Source organism: Galeopterus variegatus, unplaced genomic scaffold, assembly GCF_000696425.1.
Source record: "Galeopterus variegatus unplaced genomic scaffold, G_variegatus-3.0.2 Scaffold3440, whole genome shotgun sequence".
NCBI lineage: Eukaryota > Metazoa > Chordata > Mammalia > Dermoptera > Cynocephalidae > Galeopterus > Galeopterus variegatus.
The window spans coordinates 52,620-74,588 of NW_007729551.1; the positions used below are offsets into that span (position 1 = coordinate 52,620).

Below are 21,969 nucleotides of genomic sequence, written 5' to 3' on the forward strand. Positions count from 1 at the left end.
AAATATTCTAAGTCACTGTAATTTCACCTGTTGCCTAATATTTTAGATAGATTATGTCTTAGAAAGTGGCCCTTGCACTTTGTCATAACAAAACAAAACACAGGTGATTCAGAGGAGAATCACAATCTAGTTCACTTAGATCGTCAGCCTTACCAATTTATCAGAATAGAGAAAGACCGAATTTAACCTGAGTCATTTCTTCTGCTCTGTGCCTATGTTGGTGGCCATTCTGCTGACTGTCTAGCCAGATTCCCACAGCATTCTGGGTGCTGACCTTGTATGCGGAGCAAAGCATTAGTGGCATTTCCCAATGAAAGCTATGGTGTTCACTAGGCAAGTGACTACACTGATGTCTGGTACCATCTTTCTTTTATTGCAGTTTGGGAGGAAACTAGGGACCCTCTTTCATGCTTTCCTTCTGGCACAAGGAAAGGAGGAGAAAGCATGTGTGAGTGTTGGAAAAGGAGAAAGGTTGTTGGGAAAGTAGGGCAAGGGTCATAAAAGAGAGATTTTTAATATTGATGCATAGAGCTAACGTTTGCTTATCATGACAGTGCCTTATAAAAATCCTCACCAGTCTTTACCTGAAGACAAGATACAAGATTCTGATCTCTTACTATATCCCCACATCATGAAAATGGCACAGGAATGCTGTGATTCAGAGAAAGGCTCTGTACATTTGGGTGACATGAAGAGGCATTTCAATGAGTTCCTGTAAATTGAAGATACCTCAATGCAGGATTAGTCCTGCAGCATGGCTTTTGGGCTTTCAGGGTGTTTAAAGGAAAAAAAAAAAAACAATTTAAAGACATCAGCAGGGGGTTAATGAAAGCTTTGATAAAGTTTCTCTGGATCTTTTCATCGATGTTCAGTTGCAGACTGGTTTCTGGAGTCCCGTCTGGCTCCTCTGAGGAGACAGTAATTAATTTAGCCAGTTGGAGTGACAACTAGATAATTTTGAAGCTCATCGAAAACCCTGGCTAGCCCTGTGCTGCTCATCTCTCATCTCAGCCAGGCACTTATTTTTCAAATCTCTTGATGGCTTCTCGAAGAGTGTAAAAGCTGGCATCAGTGTTCGATGTAACAAGCACAACACTGAGAAATGAAAAAAGAAGCAGAATTAGACTGTCAAGTGAGTGCTGGGGAATGGATTTCCCAAACGAACATGTATGTATATTTATGCAGGAGCAAAGGGAAAGAAGTGAGAAAAAATAGTGTTTCAGTCCTGGGAGCATAAATAAAACCTTCCTCTCCTTAGAGTGAAATATTCACATCTTTAAAAAAAAAAATGCAACCTAACTTTTACTTTTAAGCAATATTACCACGAGGCTCTGTAGATATACTATTTGTCTCGGCTGCTCAGTCAACCTTGAAGTTGGATAATTTAGTAGGGTCTTTTGGAAAGCTTTTATTTTTTTTCCCCTCACTGGGACTTTTGGTACTTGAATACAGGAGGCTGCCTCATCATGTATCTGCTGGTTTATTTTATTTTTCATTATGATCATAATTAGTCAGTATGCCTATTAATTACAGTGGTGGCAACAATATTCTCTGGAAATGAAATTCAATATAAAGTTAGAATCCAGAGACTGTTCCCACCTAAAAAAAATTGTACTTCATGTTTTTAAATGTGAATTTCACAGGGATTACGAACCAAACCAGGAGACCATGGCTAGACCAGAGCTGTTAATGAGAAAACCAAAGCCTGGCTCCTCTGAAGCTCACTGTATGCTTGATGGGGCCTATAATCACCCAGGAACAGAAAGAATTCTCCTACCAGCTACCACTTTCGAGCACCAACAACAGAGGATGTATAAACAACTTTCCAGCAAAATCTCTCAGTAGAACTGCTTTGCAATCTGTCTGAAGGATTTAAAAATGTCTCTTTAGAACAAGTTCTTCATTTTACAGATTCACTAGTTCCATTGTTTGTATTTCCTTTAAATTTCTTAAGGGTAGAAAAAATAACATGCTTTATTTGAGATCAAAGGCAAAGAGGAAATATTTAAAAATGTCTCTTTAGAACAAGTTCTTCATTTTACAGATTCACTAGTTCCATTGTTTGTTTTTCCTTTAAATTTCTTAAGGGTAGAAAAAATAACATGCTTTATTTGAGATCAAAGGCAAAGAGGAAATAATCTCTATGACAGGACAATGTAAAAGAGCTGAGCATATGATCATTTAAAAAGAGAATTGCTTCCAGCATTTAGGACCCATACAACACTGTTAAGAATGCATAACTTAAAGAGAACCAGAACACCGCCTTCCCTTAGCAGAGCCTTGCCTTATCAGAACAGCGGTTCTATAGGAAAAGTCCCATAGCACGTTCCACATGACCCATTTACACCTCAGTGTCAATGGGAAAAAAAATGTGGTACAAGAAAGCAAAGGCATGTTTGAAACACTAATTACTATAGTTAATTTTTCTACACAGTCAAAACTTCTGAAAAATAATGTCTTGCCAAATATAAAAATTGTTTCAAAGGTGAGATTAGCCTAAGTGTTAATTCATCACATCCTTTGCCAGAGAACAGTTTCCCACAAATGACACCGGCATTTCAACACCTTATCAACCTCCTTTCTGACTGGTCCCCTTTGCTGATTTAGTACTCCAGAGCAGAGATCAGCAAACTTTTTCTGAGAGAGAGAGAGAGAGAGTTAATGCATTCTCTTTGCAGGCCTTTTACCCTCTGTTGTGGCTGTTCAACTGTGCCACTGTTGGGTGAAAGCAGTCTCAGACAGTATGAGGGTTCTTCAAAACGTTCATGAAAAAACAGAATTAAAAGATAATACGAATCCTTCCATGAACTTTTTGAAGTAGCCTTTATATGAACAAATGAGTGAGGCTTTGTTCCAATAAAACTACATTGACTGACATCGAGATTTTAATTTTATGTAATTTCCAAATGTCACAAAAAAATTCTCCTTCTTTTGATTATTTCCAACCCTTTAGAAATATACAAGCCATTCTCAGTGGCTTGCACAATAGCTGGTGGACGATCACATTTGTCCCTTGGGTCGGAGTTTGCTGACCCCCGCTCTAAGGCACTAAAAGAAACAAATATTTGTGCCTTAAAAATATCAACAAACCTTTATTTTTGTTTGTTTGTTTTTATCTTTTCCTTCCTTCAAGCTTATAGGACAACCCTGGTACTGATCACATATCATCTGCATTCAGTATTCCAATACAATTCTCAAAATCAGCAGGAATGTGCTTTCTTCTTGTCCCTTCGGTTTCGAGCCACACGTCAGACCCACACCGGAGCTACCCTCACACCTAACTGTGTGAACCACACTCTATTACGACTTTGTCTTCCAGAGCCCTTCATATCACGTCCAACTAGCCTCCCCAATATCAATTCTTTCTTCCTTATTTCTTTCCACTCTTAGGCATAATTATGTAATAATCCCCTTACTGATAATTGCATTCATTTCAGCCTAGCCAGAGGCAAAATTTTATATACTTAAGGTAAATAAGTCTGCCCGACCTCTTTCCAAAGCTCTGTTCCTAATTTGATATTTGTAATTTTGCAAGGTTTTTTTTTTATTATTATTTTCCCCCCTTAATCACGAAAATTATCCAAGCTTCAGACCTCACAAAACCTGGCTCCAACATGCCTATAACACATTACCTAACTCAATTGCTCTATGATTTTTGTCTTTCTCCCACCATTTCCTTGAAGCTTTCTTCTTACTGTCTAGAAGACAGGTAGCAATTATACCCAGTGGGTCAGACCTCACAAAACCTGGCTCCAACATGCCTATAACACATTACCTAACTCAATTGCTCTACGATTTTTGTCTTTCTCCCACCATTTCCTTGAAGCTTTCTTCTTACTGTCTAGAAGACAGGTAGCAATTATACCCAGTGGGGATGAGAATTCCCTCTGTTCTCCATTATCCCATTCAAATAACATAATCTGTCTAATTAAAAGATGGCAGAGAGAGAAAGAATGGGAACTTACCAGTTGAGTAATAAAAGACAGTGTGTCTCTTGTACTTAGTTATTTTCTTTTCTCTACTCATTATTTTGGTTTTATTAAATTTATCACCACTTGACAAAGAGAGTTAACTGATTTGTTTTTACTGTAAATAGGTGTTAATCAACAAACATATTGAATAGCTACTACTACATTCTGTACAGTGGCATTATGACAAGGTGCAATGCCTCTTTATAGTTGGTGTGGTTTTTTTCCTCCAGTTTTCTTAATTGTCCGATCCTAGAGAACAATGCCGGTCTCACAAGCAGCACCAGTTCATGTGATGCCAAAACAAATGGGAAAGGATTCTTGAGAGGACCTGAAAGGCCCTTTATCACTGCCTATCCTCTGAGAACACTTATGGGAGCATTATGCTCTCAGCACAGGGCAATGGAACCCAGAAAACATGGAAACTCTCCTATATGCTGAGCCACAAGCCAGCCCAAGCAAAGCCCAGTTGGCTATGAAACCCTTAGAAGATGAATATTTCTATGAAGTCACGTGATCTGTTATTCAAATATCACTAGAACAGTTTCTCAATATTAGCACTATGGACATTTTGCACCAGATAATTCTTGTTGTGGGGGGTATCCTGTGCATTCTAGATGCAGTAGCACCAAAATAGCTCTAGACATGGCTAAGAATGAAAAATGTCTCTTGACATTGCCAAATATCAGGGTTAAGGGTGGGAGGCAGAAATTGCAAATTGAGAGCCACTGCCTTAGAGGTACAGCTAATCTTACTGTTTTGCCCTTCAAAATAGATTCTTTGGCAGGGTAGAGGATTGGAGAGGTGGAGGAGAGGCAGGATTCATAAGTATTCTAATAATCCTGCTGAAGCATTTTTTAGAATTTTTGCCTCTCTTGGAATTGCCTTTAAAGCCACTTTCCGAACATAATAGGGAAATAAGCCTTACTTCTCCATGCTCAGAGCTCACAGCTCATAGCTATATACAAGGAATCAGAGAATTTTAGAGCTGGAAAAGATTTTAGAGATTAGCTAGGTTTAAATCATTATGTAATCCATCAGATATTTTAACTCTTCCACACTCAGCGTGTCACAGATATTTGTCACTAGGACATTATAGCTGTGCTAGAGAGAGAGAACTGTAAAATATCTAGGACAGTGTCACATGCAAAGTGAAAATTGAAAATGGATATCACTGCCCCTGGTGCAATTAGGAGTAAGTAGAGAACATCAGTCATCAGGGTTGGGTTCATAATGTTTTAAAACAAATACATCTAGAGTATGTTCCAGCCTCACAACTAGAAGGCCAAGCATGGGTGGTTGGGAGAGGCATGGCAAAAGATGACTCAGTGATATTAAGCTACTGTTGGCTGCCATCACAGCATTTTTAGCAAAAATATTCACAATTCTGTTGCTCGACCAGAAAATCTTGTTTCCTTTATACAGCATTTTTCTCTCCTAGTGACACATCCCGTATTCATTTGCCTGAGATGGTCCACTTAAGTAAAAGTAAACCAAAGGAAAACCATCTAGAAAACAAATCACCCAGAAGTTTGCACATCCATTTTTCATCAACATCAGGACTATGTGCTCCTGAACAAAAGACAGAGCAGTTGCTACAGGATGGAAGATAGAGGAGGTGGAACCTAATTGTGCTCCTTTGGCCTGTGATGTAGGAAAGTCACTCTCAGGAGAGTTGCACGTGTATTCTCCTCTCAAGTTTTATTGTGATCCGACTGCAACTGGAGCAACACCCCTACCCTTACCCTCTCCCCACCTCTCCTTCACAGCTCCTGGCATGGGGGTGAGGGTGGGGGTGACTTATCTCATGAGAGAATTTGGGAGAAGTCCTATGTCCTCAGCTCAACCCACTCTGCTCTCTCATATCTGCCTACATGCCTACCTGCAGAGCATCCCTTTGTTGGCCTTAGCAGGACAGGCTTTGCCTTCACAGAGAGCCCACAGTCAGGTAGCTGGGCTGTGAGTGTCACTAAAGCAAGCCCTTTTAGCCACAGACATAAGGCTCACATCCTTCAATCAGCCGATCAGCTGTAAAGCTGCTAGACATTCTGCTTTCCTTTGTTTTCTGCATCAACTGGTTTTAAACCCAGGAGGGGAGGAAAGGGGTGTTATTAACCCCTCAAGACCCCAACAGTAAGATTTGGGTTAGAATGGTTTAAATAACTTTGTGAGAACACAGGCCCATTCACACCACATTCTACAATTAAAATGATCAAAGCCCGGTTAAACATATTTCTATGCCCAGATACTTACATAGTCTGGTCTCACAACTGGGAAGGATGCCAAGCTGAATACATAAATGCTATTAATTATCTAATAATTTTAAAGGAAAGCACCTTTGTACTTTCAGGAGTAGGACTGTCCCTGGTTTCGAGTACCGGCTCTGACATTAGCTGGGATGAGTCACTTGGACTTCATGGAGCTGTTCCTCAACTGTTAAGGTTTCCTCATCACTCAAAGGGAGTGAGAAAATCTAGGAGGTTTTGTGTGTTTGTTTTATTTTTATTTTTTTAACACGTTACTGATGAGAAAAAGAACTCTGTGAAAACAAAGTAAAGATGGAGAGACACCAAACTTGGTGGCCTCCAGGTGCCAAATGCTGACATTCATTGACTCTAGTATTCCTTTAGAGTGAGCATCATTGCCTGCAGAGGTCCTTAAGGAATTTAATGTAATGAAATGACAGGAACAACTGCAATTAGAACATAATTGTGTGTCTGTAAATATGCTTAGGGGAGCTTTGATAGAGTTTATGGTTGCTACATTCACCCAGAATTTTGGCCTACGTTATTAATTTACACTACTATGTAGAAAGGGCTTGTTAATCAAAAATAAACTATCCTGATGATTTTGAATTAGTGAACTTCAAATTATGGTAGGATAATGAGGCAGTGCTAAGCACACATACCATTCCCCACTAAGCGAAAAGCTTTCTGGCTGGCCGCATAGGAGGTCTCCTTATTGAAAGATTTATTTTTAATTTTGAACAGCTTGCCAGCATTACCCTTTATGAAAATTAAAATAAGGAGCTGGAATTTTGTCCTATTCAGCAAACTTCCTGGCAGGACTGCTCTCCATGGCAGAAAAAAACCTCATTGTGTCAAAGGATTTATCTCTCCACTTTCCTCCTAGATCTAAAAGAATTACACCTACATTTTTAATAAAATTGACTCTTTCCTCCTCTCTAGTAATGTTTTTGCAAATTTTCTTCTTTTGGAGGATTTTTGGCATGTTTTCTTCTGTGCTGTTTGGATTTTTTGGCCTCATAACAGTTGATATAACATCTTGGCTTGAATCCTGAAGTATACAGAGAGTCACAGAAATCTCCCTCCAAAATCTGTGGGAGTCAACACTTTTCTCAGCACGTCTCCCACAGGCTTTTCTTGGCCAAAGAGAATGACTTCACCTTGTATAGATGAGGCTTCAAAAGGTCCATTCCTAGTTTTAATTCAGTTAAGAACACCATGTAGTGATATGTTTGATGATAGCCGAAAATGTATAAGAACATAAAAATATTGACTGGGTCATAAACCTCCTTCTCCAGGGGGTACAGAGATTGTCCTTCACTGTTTTGGCTCCTTCTAACTCAGAGAGACCAGTGGCACCAATACACATTCTCAGGATCTGTGTGTAACCTTTCCATTGTCTTCTTCCAAAAGATAACTAATAAAAAGCTGGCAATCAGAGTGCTTGCAATGCTATCAAAAACTCCTACATCATACTAGCCTTGGTAGAAAAATAAAACTAATGATCACTAACAGTGTTTACAACCTAGAAGAACAGAATTAAAAGAAAAAAGCCTACCCAGATGACCTGTTCTAAAAAGCTGGCAATCAGAGTGCTTGCAATGCTATCAAAAACTCCTACATCATACTAGCCTTTGTAGAAAAATAAAACTAATGATCACTAACAGTGTTTACAACCTAGAAGAACAGAATTAAAAGAAAAAAGCCTAACCAGATGACCTGTTACCTTGGTAGAAAAATAAAACTAATGATCACTAACAGTGTTTACAACCTAGAAGAACAGAATTAAAAGAAAAAAGCCTACCCAGATGACCTGTTCACACCATGTATTTTAAAAAGACTGTTCACATTTGTGTAACTGAAGATACATTCTGGAAAGATTCACCGTTCTAGCTCCCACTCAAAATCTTCCCCACGTTTTAACTTTTTCATTTATTCTAGAGAGTTCAGGGAAAAATGGAAAAGTAATGGCTTTGGATTGGGACACTGGAATACTTTTCACTATAGGATCAATTAGTACCAATATTTTACTTAACTATTGAGTGCATTTACTGAAACATTCATTTAAGAGAAAAGTACAGTAAGAGGTGATAGAATTATTGGCCATTTATAATCCTTTTCCAGTGATGTTTGTTGTCCTTAAGAGCCTCACAAAAGGATAAGCCACAGTCTTTTTTTCCTGCTCCTCTTTAACTCTCCAGAAATAACAGGGAGCTGGCAATGGAAAATTGGTGGGGGTGTGGAAACTTTTTCAGGGAAGAAATACAGATAAGCTCCAGAGCCTGGAAATCTAGATTTTGAAAATATTTGATATTCAAGATTTTATGACAGTTCTGTGATTAACTCAACAGAAACATGTCAGGAACATAAAATGTTTTCTGGTCATCTGAATTAGAAAGAGATGGGAAAACTAGCCTCCCCCCACACACACCCAGTCCCTGTGTCAATGCTGGATTCAACTATGAAAATGGCTGCAAAATTAGTATATGTCTTAAGGGAGAATTTGTTAACTACATGTACATTTACATGCTGATTCTAGTGTAGGTCCATGTAAATTATGCATAAAATTTTACATTAAAAAACAAGATCAAACCTATAGCTGCTAATGTTTTTGTTAGAAACATAGCAAATACTCAATACCACACTCCGCATTGGTAAAAATCAGTTTTATAATCCTACATAATCTGTAAGTGCTCTGATGTCCAGCATGGACTTTTGTGACTGAAACAGCCAATATAATTTCCATACCCATTAAAATCCAGCATGGAGTGATTCAGGTCACTAGAGGGTCATCCCCTTTCAGTTAGACACTGTCATTTTGTCTCCACCACCTAGTTAGTATAGGGCAATCTATGCAGTTGGTGTCCACAAATATATTTGCTGAATGGATACATGTCCTTCTAAGTATCTTTTATATTATAACACAGCTCCCAGGTTTATAATTGGTTCTACTTGAATTGTAAACTTTAATATCATTCATGGTTATCACCATAAACCTTTTCTCTATATACATTCAAATCATACAATAAAGTGGATCTGATTCCTACCTGCTTGGTTGGTTGTCACAGTGACTGAAACTGATTGGTCTGGGCTAGGGTTATACTTGGACACTCCATTCACAGCCCAGATCTCAAACGTGTAATTGGTATGAGCAAGGAGGTCAGTGATGGAGACTTTGGTGGTCTTCAGGCCATTCTGCTGTGGGGTATAGTGGACCCCACTTCCGCAGGGTCGGCACTTGCTGGGGTCACCGGCTCCACATTTCTTGCATACCACATTGTAGGAAATGTCCTGGCGACCACCCGTGCTCTGAGGACTGCTCCATTCCAAGTTCACCGATGTCTCATTGACATTTGAAATCAAGTTGAGGGGAGCAGATGGTGGGCCTAGAGAAAGAAAAAATCACATCATCACATCAAGAACTAAAATATCCTTTTGGAATCTCTGACAGTTTGCATGATTCTCTGCAGCTCTAGAAAGTAAGGCAGGCCCATTTGGCAAAGAATGCCAAAAGCAAATCAAGCCACCCAAAAGATATTTTTAAAAGAACAACAGGGTAGAAGGCTGTATATGTGAATGTCCTTCTCATTCCTGTGCAAACATAGCATTGACTGCCACACTCAGCAACTCTACAGCAAACGGGCTCCAAACCCAGGCTTTCCTTCTAAAGTGGCAGGAAAATATCATAATTTATCTAGTCTCCATCTTATCATTTAAAAAATGGGTATACAAATGTGATTCGAGTTCCCAGGGCTGTTGTGGGACTCTGGTAAATTAATAGTTATACACCACCATTGAAGATAAATTATAATTCCTAAGTACAGCATGTCATCAATAGCAAATAAAATTAACAGAACGGTATAGATATGCCCCTGCAGTTCAACATGATGGTTGAGGGTTAAGCTGTTTATGGGTAATTAATGGGAACTGGTTTAACATGGTTGCAGAGATGTCAAAGATACAGCTGCGGAGAGATCTCAGAACTAGGCAGGGACTCTTCAAGGCTACCAGACCTCTCCTCCTGCCCTTGAACTAGCCAAGGCTACACCAGGCCGTTTATAAGCATGCTCATTCCCACCGACATCAAAGAGTTTCTGGAATATGAGTGATGGCGGTGGTTGTTATGAAACAGAACAACTGATTGCTAACAACATAATGGTTGTTTTAAAAATGATAATAAAAAAATAAGAGTATAGACCATGATGATCCTCTTGCTTCTTGCTGTAGATTAGTCTTTTTCTGCCAAGAAGTTGTCACACAAACTGCCTTCAAGGAGGAGAATCAGGATGGGAGAGGGAGAGGGGATTTTCATGGTCTGAGCCAGTTCCAAAGGTTTAAAGGACACCTGCCATGCTCAGTGGGACAGCTGCAAAGCTCTCTCTTTCTCCTTCTGCCTCCAAGAGATGAGCCAAAATAAACTTTAATGAAAATCCGAGGTTTCGTGATCACTGCATCTATACTATCTCTAATGAATTTGGAACAGTTTTCTGACATTTGTTCATGTTCAGTGGGACAGCTGCAAAGCTCTCTCTTTCTCCTTCTGCCTCCAAGAGATGAGCCAAAATAAATTTTAATGAAAATCCGAGGTTTCGTGATCACTGCATCTATACTATCTCTAATGAATTTGGAACAGTTTTCTGACATTTGTTCATGTTTCTCAAGAAAAGGAAGATAAACAGAGGCCTGCATGAACTTGGGAGAGCTTCACCTAGTCAATCAGAATAGAATATACTCTTCCAAAGTAGCCGTTGAGAGAGAATTGGAAGAAGGAACCTACATATAAGGAGTCTTATTCAATATTTAATACCTAGCTTGCGGTGATGAATGGCCAAAGGATTTCGGTTGTAATATTTAATAAGGGTAATTCACCCTCCTTTTCTCTTTATACAGCTTAATTGAAGACTTTATTTTAACAAGGTAAGCAGGCCCTCCCAAACTCCCCTTGGGCCTAATTACCAACAAACTCTTTTTGGCATTAAGATCAACTCCACATCCTGTAAAACTTAAGGGAGAAAAAAAAAAAAACTTTAAAAAAATTTTACAGAAGTGTTGTAAAATTTGTGTTAAAGGTAAGGTTACCTTACAGACATCCTCAGGAAAAAAACATAATTATTTTTCTTGTCTAGATTTTGGTATTGTATTTATGGTCCTTAGCACAGTGACTGGAATATAATAAAGATACATATAAATGGTTTTTGAATAAATGAATGAAATTATTTAAAATAATAGACTCTAAGAGCCAGATAGAATATTAAAGATCATTTGGTCAAACACTCTCATTTTAAAGATGAGGAAATTGAGACCTGGAAAGTGGAGCTGCTGATACCGAGAGTTCATGCAATCTAATTAATGACAGAATTTGATTAAAATCCAAAAGTACTGTCTCCCATTCTGCAGTTATTTCTACTTCACCATATGTTCCCCAAATAAAGGTATAATGACAAGAAAATAAGAAGGTTCAGCCAACATTTGGAAGTAACCCCAGTTACTCCCAGTTTGGAAGGTTCACCCCAGTTCAACTTCTATAAAGCTTGCACCACGGTGAAATCCTTTACTGGTCTGCTGCTGAAGCTCACCACGGCTCGGTTTATGAAATGGGTCAGCCACTGGTTCTTATTTTGCTGTGACTTCCAGGGTTAAATAAGAGTGACTCTGAAATCCATTAACCTCCTTGCCAAGGTGCCTGGTCCACTTTCACATGGGAAAATGTGACACAATGAATCAAGTGCTGCAGAAGCAAGAAGTCAGTAATTAGTATGTAGGACGGGGCACGGCGGTGTCTAAACAGAGAAGAAATGGAGCAGAAAACTAAATGGTCACAGGACTCAGAGATATAACACTGACATGTGGAAAAAAAATACAAAAATGCTGCACAATTTCAAAATGGAGGGCTGGCACAAAAACAAGTGCTAGGCTGGAGCAGCCTTCCTGCTTTGGGTAGTGACTCCTAAAGAAGGCCCTGGGGCAGAGGCTCAAAGGAAGACTGAAAAGGAGCCAAGTTCAAGTTCAATGTTACCTCCAATGCCTCTTCCATTGTCAATTGTGCTGCATACGGTTTATGTTTTGCTATCAGAGACAGTGATGGTTCTATGAGGACACCGTAGTAGCCTAGAAACCGGACTATGACAGGGTCATATGATGGAGGGGAGACAAAATGCAGAAATGTCCACCCAGCATGATTGTAATGTTGGCCTGCAAAGGCCTGGGAAAGGACGCACACTTCATAAATTAAAATCATAATGGTGGCTGTGTTGTGTTTGTGGAATTGTGGGGTTTTTTTGTTTTGTTTTGTTTTAATTTTTTTTTTAACTCTTGCCAATTAAAATATGATAAATATATAAAGAGTGTGTTTCCCATTTATAGGGAGGGACCGTCTCTTCCTCTGAAAAGAAAGTATTCTCTCTCAAGACAATGAGAAAAAAATATAGACTTGAATACAGCCAAAAGCCAGTCTAGGCCCACAGTTACAGTAAACAGCAGCACTTTAAAACATTTACCTGCACTGGTGGCTAAAAAGAAGAGAAAACAGGCATCCTGAGTAATAGGAGCTCTCTTTCAATAACTCAAGGCATCGAGAAGGAAAAACCAACTCTTGGATTATTTTCTCTTCTGTTTATGTAAGTATAATATCTGGATATTTAGGAACAATTAAATTTCTGACACAGTGGCTGCCTTTCTCATCAGAAATATGTCTACCGGCAAGTAGGTCTCCAATTACAAACATGAGGTTTGTAACAAAAAGGGATATAAACAGAGTGTTACTCGTTCTAGTTTTCTAGTCTCCGTATCTTCATCCTAACTCCTGAGCACACACCGACATCAGGCAGCCTGAGGGTCACTGTGAATAGCAAGCTGTTCTGCTTTTCAAAGCTATGCACTAGCCTAGATATAGGTCTGGCAGCAAATCCTGCTTGTGGTATTGTTCCACATCTCAGTTCCTTATTTCTATTTCCCACTTAGTAACACCTAATGGTGTCTTGCTAACCTGACACCCATTCCATGTCTGTTTCTATCACCAGTCTACCTGCTCCCCAGTGTCAACCATGGTTCCTAGTTCAGAGCAAGCTCAATAAACGTTTAATGAGTCAAGAAATGAGTGAATGAATGGCCAGAAAACTAACAAAAATCCTTCACAGTGTCTTATAGCTCCCAACCTACAGTGTTATGAAGTGTGTGAATGAATGCAGTTTTCTCTGAGCTAATGCTTGACTAGTCAGCCTTTCCCATATAGATTCATTAGCATCAAGCCCTGTTAAAGAGTATCTCAATGTAACTAGTTTAATTCACGATCCTCTTTACTATCATTTAAAATTACTTTGAAAAAAGTAGGGAAGGCTATACATCAAATATTAAAGGTTACTTCTGCTGAGAGGGATTGTGGCGTTGTACTTTTATTCAATAAGTATTTATTGAGTGTCTAGTGTTCATCATCCACTCTAAAGGAGAGAGGAAAAAAATATTCTGATTCATTTTGATACTTTGCTGAGAGTTTCTTGGATAGCTGAAGGAAGGGGTGGGGATTCTAGGGGAAAATGAAGAAACTAAAGGAAACTAAATATGGATTGCATATGCACTGGATGTAAGGACAAGCAACCTGCTCTGTCCTGTTCTTATAGCTGCATAACCTGCCACTATGGCTGGGAGTTAAAAATGCAGGCTCTATCAATTATAGTTCTGTTAATTTGGAATTAGCTATTACAACCATTGCATATGCACTGGATGTAAGGACAAGCAACCTGCTCTGTCCTGTTCTTATAGCTGCATAACCAGCCACTATGGCTGGGAGTTAAAAATGCAGGCTCTACCAATTATAGTTCTGTTAATTTGGAATTAGCTATTACAACCATCCTTTCTCTACCTTGATTTCCAGTGATGATGTATTCAGGTATGAAGTTAGGGAAAACTTTATCTCTGAAGAAAATTCATTTTAACATTTTCAAAGGTCGGCTGGCATTTCCCTTATTGGCCTTTACAGAACTATAGTTTTTTTCTCTTAATTTTATTTTTACCACCAAAATTAAGACATTTTAAAACATAAATTAAGCAAATATTGAAGTGTATTTAAGTAAAAATAAATGCCCTCCCTTTACATTTTGGTTGTATTTGTAAAACCCTTGTGAAATTCACATGTAAGTCCAGGATTTTCTCTCCGCATTCCCCAGGAATGGGGCGAGGATGCTATATTATTTTAAAGTTCCCATATTTACTATGCCCTTCACATTTTTAGCATAATTTAGTGGTGTAGATAATAGCTGTACTACCAGAACCAAAAGCCAAATGCGATAATCCTTAATTTAAAAATCTTTAGAGCAGGGACCATCATACTTACTCTGTGAAGGCCCAAAGATTAAATATTTCAGGCTCTATGCACCATATGGTCTCTGTAGCAACTACTCAGCTCTGCCACTGTCCCTCCAAAGCAGCTATAGACAATACCTAAACAAATAGGCGTGGCTATGCTCCAAGAAAACTTTATTTGCAAAAATAGGCAGCAGTAAAATTAGCCTTCAGGTCATAGTTTGCGAAGCACTGCTATAGAGAATTTAATGAGAGCAATGCACCTTCTTCTTAGGAAGATGCTCTCAAGCAACCCTCATAAGTCTGCATATAATTCTAGAAACTTCAAGCACACCCTGAGTTTACCCAGGGAGCTCAATCCTGGAATCTCTGATTAACATATTTATATACCCCACGGAACAACCCCACCTCCTAAAATCCAAGTTCATTGACTACCCTCATTGACTTAGGAAGAAATAAAACACATGAAATATTATGGCCCATTTCTTGAATTTCTCGTTACTCTGAAAGAAATGGGTACTGCGTTTCTTGTCATTGTGGACAGATTTAATGAACATCCATTTTCTTCACTGAAGTATTTTCTGTATTACACAGCAGGTAACGGTGAAAGGTGCTACAAGGGGTAATTATTATTTTCTAGTGGGATTGTCACATTGCATCCAGTTGACAGGAGTTTGACACTAAGAAGCCCCAAAGAAACTGTAGCCAAAGTATAGCAGATGCAAAGGACTATCCTATCATATCACAAAATATCATATCACATAACATTATATCATAAAAGAAATCTTGATCTTCCTTAAGCAGTCATGGCTCTCTTCTGGGAAAAGACAAACTTCAAGATATGGACATCACACTATCTAGAGAAATTTAGTGAATGTGACATTTAAGAAAAGCAATATTTTAAGCATAAAAGAAAATTCCAGTAATTACATCTTAATTCTTCCCTCCCCATAGATTAGACTAAAATTTACTTCCTGGGTAGTAAAAAACCCACTTGATTGGTTTACTTCAGGATTTAAAGTAGACCCTTTAGGACTGCCCGATATTTACATATCCACACGAAATCTGTATGAGCCTTAATAAAGTCATCCAAAAGCCTTCAGCCAACACTGAACCTAAAGTCACAAATGTTTCCAATGTGAACTAAGAGTTTGTTATGAACCATCCCATGGAAAGTCCAGGCCAGGATGACTCCACCTCACTCCTGCAAGTCAAGGAAAATGCACTTCTCCATTCTTACAGGACACAACTGGAACTTTAGCAAAAGATGAAAACCTACCATAATTGCATTTAGCAGTAGGTGTGGCAGAAATAGGTTCTGCCAAAGGGTTTAAATACTTGAAGGTACTTGGAAGTTCATGGGAAAACAGAATTAAACGATAATGAATTTTTCCATGAAGTTTTTGAAGTACCCTCGTTCTGCCAAAGGGTTTAAATACTTGAAGGTACTTGGAAGTTCATGGGAAAACAGAATTAAACGATAATGAATTTTTCCATGAAGTTTTTGAAGTACCCTCATGTGATATACGGTGAAAATTCTATTTCTTACAAGCAACTGGAATTAAAGTGCTAACAGACCTCAAGATAAAGGGGAAAAAAAAGAAGTCAAGTTAAACATTCACATCATTAGCAAAACTTTATTTTTTTTTCTCTCTATCCTCAGAATAAAAACTTGTTTATTTTTCTCATGTATAAACAAAACTTCATTTACAAATAATGATGCTAGTAACCCACAGAAAGACTTTTTTTTATGTTAATAAATTCTATCAACACTTACTTTGTAATAGAAAGAATGTTACCACTCCTCAAAAATGGAAAAACATGTAACATTAGGTAAATGAGGAGATTTATCATACTATTGTTACCATAACTGGGTTTCTGAAATATGCAGACTATAGGAAGAAGTTAAGAAATTAGGACTCTAAGAGGTGCTCCACAGGACTGATTATTTGAAGTTACGTCTTCTTCAGTTCACTTCAGTTTGATATCTGTAACCTGGAGACTCAAAAAGATGTGAATTTTAAACCATGGGGACCTCATGCTAAAATATATTTCAGACTGACGTGAAACTTTTCAAAGGCAATAGGCAGAAAAACTTGGGGGGGAAATTATAAAATACCTACTATAGACGAGGTCTCACGTTATTCTTTTAACGATAAATACATTCTTCAGGGACCCCCATTTGGAGAAAAAGGCTAACATATGTTTAGTTATGGTTAGCAAAACTTTAAACACATGACTCAAATACTTTGGACTTGGTAGTTCTGCCTGCAATTCCCATCCTAGCCCTTTGATTAGCTGCTTCCTTATCCCTGAGTCTCACCTCCTCATTCCTAACTCCTCTCTATACACTAAAATCTACCAAATGAATAAATGAACAATGATGATTCTTCAGCCCAGTCCAGCTCACTTGTCAGAAGCAACACTGCCATAGCCCTTGTGTATGTCACAAGAGCTGAGCAAAGAAAGAAAGAAAAAAGAAAAGGTGCTAAAATGTTGGAAAAAAAATACAAGTCTGCAACCAAAGCAAGGAGACAATTGATGTAAAAACCAAACGAGCTGGACTCATGGGATAGAGTGGTTTCCAGAACTATCTGTCTTTCAACTTAACTGTTTTGTCATCACCATTTTAAAATTCAATGTCTGAGCCATGAAATTAATTCTGGATGTGGAAAAGAACATGCCCCAAGAGCACGTGCAGAAACATAACTCCTAAATGATCAATTTCTTCAAGCACTACCTTCAGCCCACTAAAATGCCAAGGCAACCAGTACAAGACATGCCTTCCAAGGAAGAAGTACTTTGGGTCTTGAGTTCCATATCATAAGGCTTCATTAATCATGTACAACTTTTGGACTGTCAGTAATACTTCAGTGTCTTAGCTGTGAAACCCTTCAACCCTTCAGATAAGCCTTTGTTGTTAATCTCTCTCCAGCTGAAAGACAGGTTATAAGGCAGAGTAAACTTTGGGGTATGTACGTTTTGTTTCTGAAATAAAGCCTCTGCTTGTGCCTGACAGTTGTGTACGCTGCCACCACTAATTGCTTTCTCCCAGCCCTTGCCCCAGGGGTTGGTTTACATAAAGACGGCAGTTCAGGGACATCTTTTCTGAGATATATGAACAGCAGATAACCTTTTATCATGGTAGTGTATGCGTTTTAACAATGGGTAGAGCCAAAGCAGAGCTGTCCATTATTAAAAAAAACAGAACCTTCTGGATGCATCAATCACTGTTGCTGTCATGAAAAATTCTTGGCTTCCTACAGAGGTTAACTTCTTGCTGAAATTTTGCCATCATGTACTTTTCTGGTATGTCTATTTTCCCGTTCTCCTCCCCAGGAATTGTTTGTCTTTTCTTTACTAGGTAAATTAGGGGTTTAGTTTCTTTATATTAAGCTGATTAGTTTATGGCTGAAGTACTTTATAAAGTAAATTCTCAATTGTACATGAGGAAGCTATAGTATGAAAGACCAAGAAAACAATGTTTGAGCATTTCATTCTAGAATTAGCTAGCGTATGCAATAACTTACACTTCTCACAAAGCACTGTTTCATACTTTATCTTACTTAATTCTCATAATAAAATCCAACAGAAAAATATTTATAACTCACAGCAATCAATCGAATAACCAAAAACTAAGATAAGAAAAGTTAAACAACTCACCCAAATTCATACAATCAATAAATGCAAAGCTATGATCAGAAAACTTGGCTCCAAAGCTAAATGACTCCCCTCCCACTTCAAAGAGATAAAAATGATTCATAGAAAATAATGAAGCACAAGTATTTTTTGGAACAGGGTGAAAAGTTACCAACTTTCTCAATTTACTCCAAAGTTAAATTTCTCCTGACCTCCCTATCCCCCCACGATAAAGATAACTTGCTAGCACTACTTCTTGGATGATGCTCTGGTCTTAGCTGGGTTTTTCTCTCTGCCTGGCTTCTACCTTCCACGCAAGAGAGTAGTTAGGAGTTTCTGTTAGAGGTTCTTTCCCCAGGTGGAAGATCATAGGAGATGGGGAGAAGGGCAATTATATATCTATACTGGAATCTTCCCCAGCTCTTCTTCTGCTGGGCATTAGGCAGTCTGCAGAGCAAGAGCCAACTATAAGAGGAAAATCAAAATGCTCATAGCAAAGAAGATGCCTAATTTGCACCCCAGGGGATCTCAAAAAAATATATAATTGACCCTGTTTCCTAGAAGCATGCTGTGAATAACCACTGTATGACTTCTGTGGATAGTGTCAAAAATGCCATCCAGAAATGACTGGGCTCGGTTGACGACAAGTCACTCTTAATTATTTGTGGCAGTAGAAAAATTGTAATAACCCAGCTAAATGGCACTGGCAGATAATTCAAGCCTTTCACTTGGACATACATTAGTGTTCCTCAAACTTACGCATTTTCCAGTTGAATCCACATTGGACTGTTCGTCTCTGTAAAATGAGATGCAGGTCGGAGAGGAAAGAGGAAGCTAAAACAGCACTGTTTGTAAAAACAAAAATTCAGTGAGATGATAACTGATCCTTATGAAATATCATGAAGCTTCCAGAATCTTGCAAACAACCAAATGGCAAGTGATTACCCTGGAGTCCATCTAGTGCCTTCTAGTAAAGCTCACATGGTGATCTTCTCAACTTTATCCTTGTCTTCAGACAAGAATCATAAGCTTGTTCTCTAGAAGTACTTTTTCCTACTAGTAGTTCAAATGCTGAAAGGCAATGCTATAGGAAGAAACAGGAATGCCATTTATTCACTAGTTAATGTCAAAGCTTGAACTACCGAGAGCTAACTAAAGAAGCAGCCTACAAATGGAAGTTGAAGGCTGCATCTGAATTGTCAAAATGTCTGGTTGCTTTGATCAGTTTGTACGGTCCAGGGACAGACACATTTGCTGGCTTATCAACTGACTAACAGGCAGTGGGACCATATGTTCTGAACTAAAAACCAACCACATAATCTGGCAGTGGGGGAGTTGGTGTCTCAATCTGAGTTTCTGTCCTATGACAAATGGAATGCAATATGAAACTACACTATTACATCGCAAATTTGATAAATGGCATGAAATAAGAAATTCCCCTGGATATTTTGGATTTAAGATTTTTTTCACAAAAATATGTTCACAAAATTGCATGGATGATAAAACAGTTAGGGATCAACCAGTGGATCTCTAGAAACACTTTTGTTAACAACCCTGGGAATATTTGGACTTTGTTCTCACTCTCCTATTAACTAGTCTTTCACTAGAGCTAACCGCACTCACACTGACCTATTCCATGGAATGTTCTGCCCCCCCATCATTATATTATTAGCTACTTGCAGCTCTAAAGCAAAAAGAAAGTTGCTTTTGGGTCGAAAAAAAAATGTAGTTTACTTGAAACTGAAGGCTGCCTTTTATCCTACTGTTTATACATCAAAGGCTCTCTCTAGATGTCCCTTCCCAAATCCCTTAGCCAGACTGTTGAGCATGTAAATCTTTGGGGTAGAGAATTGAACTGAACATCAGGGCCACCTTCAAGGGCTTGTTTGAAAATGGATGTGAGATTCCCAAAACTAAAGCACTTTAAAAAAAAAAAAAAAAAAAGTCCCTCTCTTCTCCTGACCTTGGAAACAAGTAAGGACGATGTTATTTTAATGTGCATTCACATTTTAACAACACAGTCGCACAGCACCAGTGGGATCGACACTGGGTTTCCACCGAAGATTGCTCATCATTTCATTATGGATCATTATGCTGATAACCGTCAGAAAGCATTAGACGCCAGGGCTTTGAGTAATAGAACCGAAATGGTAATTTTAAAACAATAACTTTCTGGAGGAAATACAGCAGCACACCAAAATTCAATTAGAAAAGGCAAATGTGAAGACAAAGTAAGTGATGTTTGTTGTTTGGAACTTGACTATTCCAATTTCTCGATAACCTAAACCTGCAGAAAGCTTTTGCAAATCAGAACCTCTAGTCAAAGATCGTGGTAAATCTGCCCTATTAGCTCTAAGCTCTTCCAGTATAAATTGTCTTAAAAGCTGCAATTTTGGAATATTTTAGGCCATGTCTGAGTATCAATCAATCATTCTTTGTTTGTTGGCACAGCTGACTGAATTATTCAAGGCCGTTTACTTGGAGACAGATTTGTGAAGGCCCTTCAAGTTGGCAATCTAAAATAATAATCTCTCATTTACTGAGTGCTCCCAATCACTAAGCTCTAATAAGTTTTTTCAAACAAGTTAAATAAAGAGCACCCAAATGCACAAGGACAGGTTCCCAATTGAAAAATATGGAAAACCACTCTGGTAACAGCGCTCCGAAGTAAAGGTGGCAAAATAACCAATTAGCTATTTTTTTTTTAAATATACAGAGCTGATTTACTACCTTTATAATGCATTTTTCTAGCACATTTTGAAGCACAATAAGGGGTTGGAAAGTTATTGTAAATATAATATTGGATCAGCCTCCCACTGGGGGAAAAGATCTTTCAAATATACAGAGCTGATTTACTACCTTTATAATGCATTTTTCTAGCACATTTTTGAAGCACAATAAGAGGTTGGAAAGTTATTGTAAATATAATATTGGATCAGCCTCCCACTGGGGGAAAAGATCTTTCTCACTGCAATCACTGAACAAGAAACTAAATAATCGAGGCAATCAAAAGTCTTCCTGCACGGGCATGCACTTGACCACTCCCAGCACTGCCGATTGCCAGACTACATTCTGGACCAAAGAGAAAGGGAAACATAAGGGGAAAGAGATCTGGAGTGGGGCAGGGGTTAGTTATTTGCAGAGTTGGACATTAATTTCATTAATAAAAATCACATCAAAATTCCTGCTGAGAAATGATTCATGCAGTCGAAATTCCTTCATCTGTTGAAATGGCATCCTTGTTTGCAAAGAGGTAATGGTGTCTGTCCTGCTGGAAATGTTGCCCAAAACCCCTGTCACCTTTCTTGACCCACACAGGTGTCTGAGGTGGACATTTACATTTCTACTCTCTGGCAATAACCTGGTGAGGACTTGGGAAGAGACAGCATTTAGTTACATGACCCCCTAACCAGGATGGATTCTCTTCATATTGGAGACAAATGAAGTATTCAATTCCCTTTAAGGGAGAATGTTCAGAATTCTTGAAATATCTTTCTAGAGTCAGGACAGACTTGAAAGTTACAGGTGTGGAAGAGAGGCTCTCTTGTCTCCTGCCATCCATCATACAGGGAATACGAATCCTTGCTACCTAGAGATGGTTCCATAGCCCAGCAGCTTCAGCAACACCTGGGAACTTGTGAGAAATACAGAATCTCAGGCCCAATCTCCATCCTACTAGTCCCTAGGTGATTTTCTTGTGATTTCTATGCACACTAAGCCCTGTTCTAAACTCTCTACTCTAAACAGGAAGGGGTCATTTTCTTGAACATATTCAGATGATGCTTCCATTGAAACATCTCAGTAGGTCTCACAGGCAC

At 38.6% G+C, this 21,969-nt stretch overlaps 1 protein-coding gene across 3 annotated transcripts in view; it reads right to left on the minus strand.

Annotated features, from left to right (window-relative positions):
• Positions 1-21,969, minus strand: part of EPHA4 (EPH receptor A4) — a 144,350-nt gene that overhangs the window by 50,576 nt on the left and 71,805 nt on the right. For all 3 annotated transcript variants that reach the window (XM_008585071.1, XM_008585072.1, XM_008585073.1), the window contains exon 5: positions 9,262-9,600. In XM_008585071.1, coding sequence (XP_008583293.1) covers positions 9,262-9,600 — 339 coding nt within the window. The remainder of the gene's footprint in view (positions 1-9,261; positions 9,601-21,969) is intronic.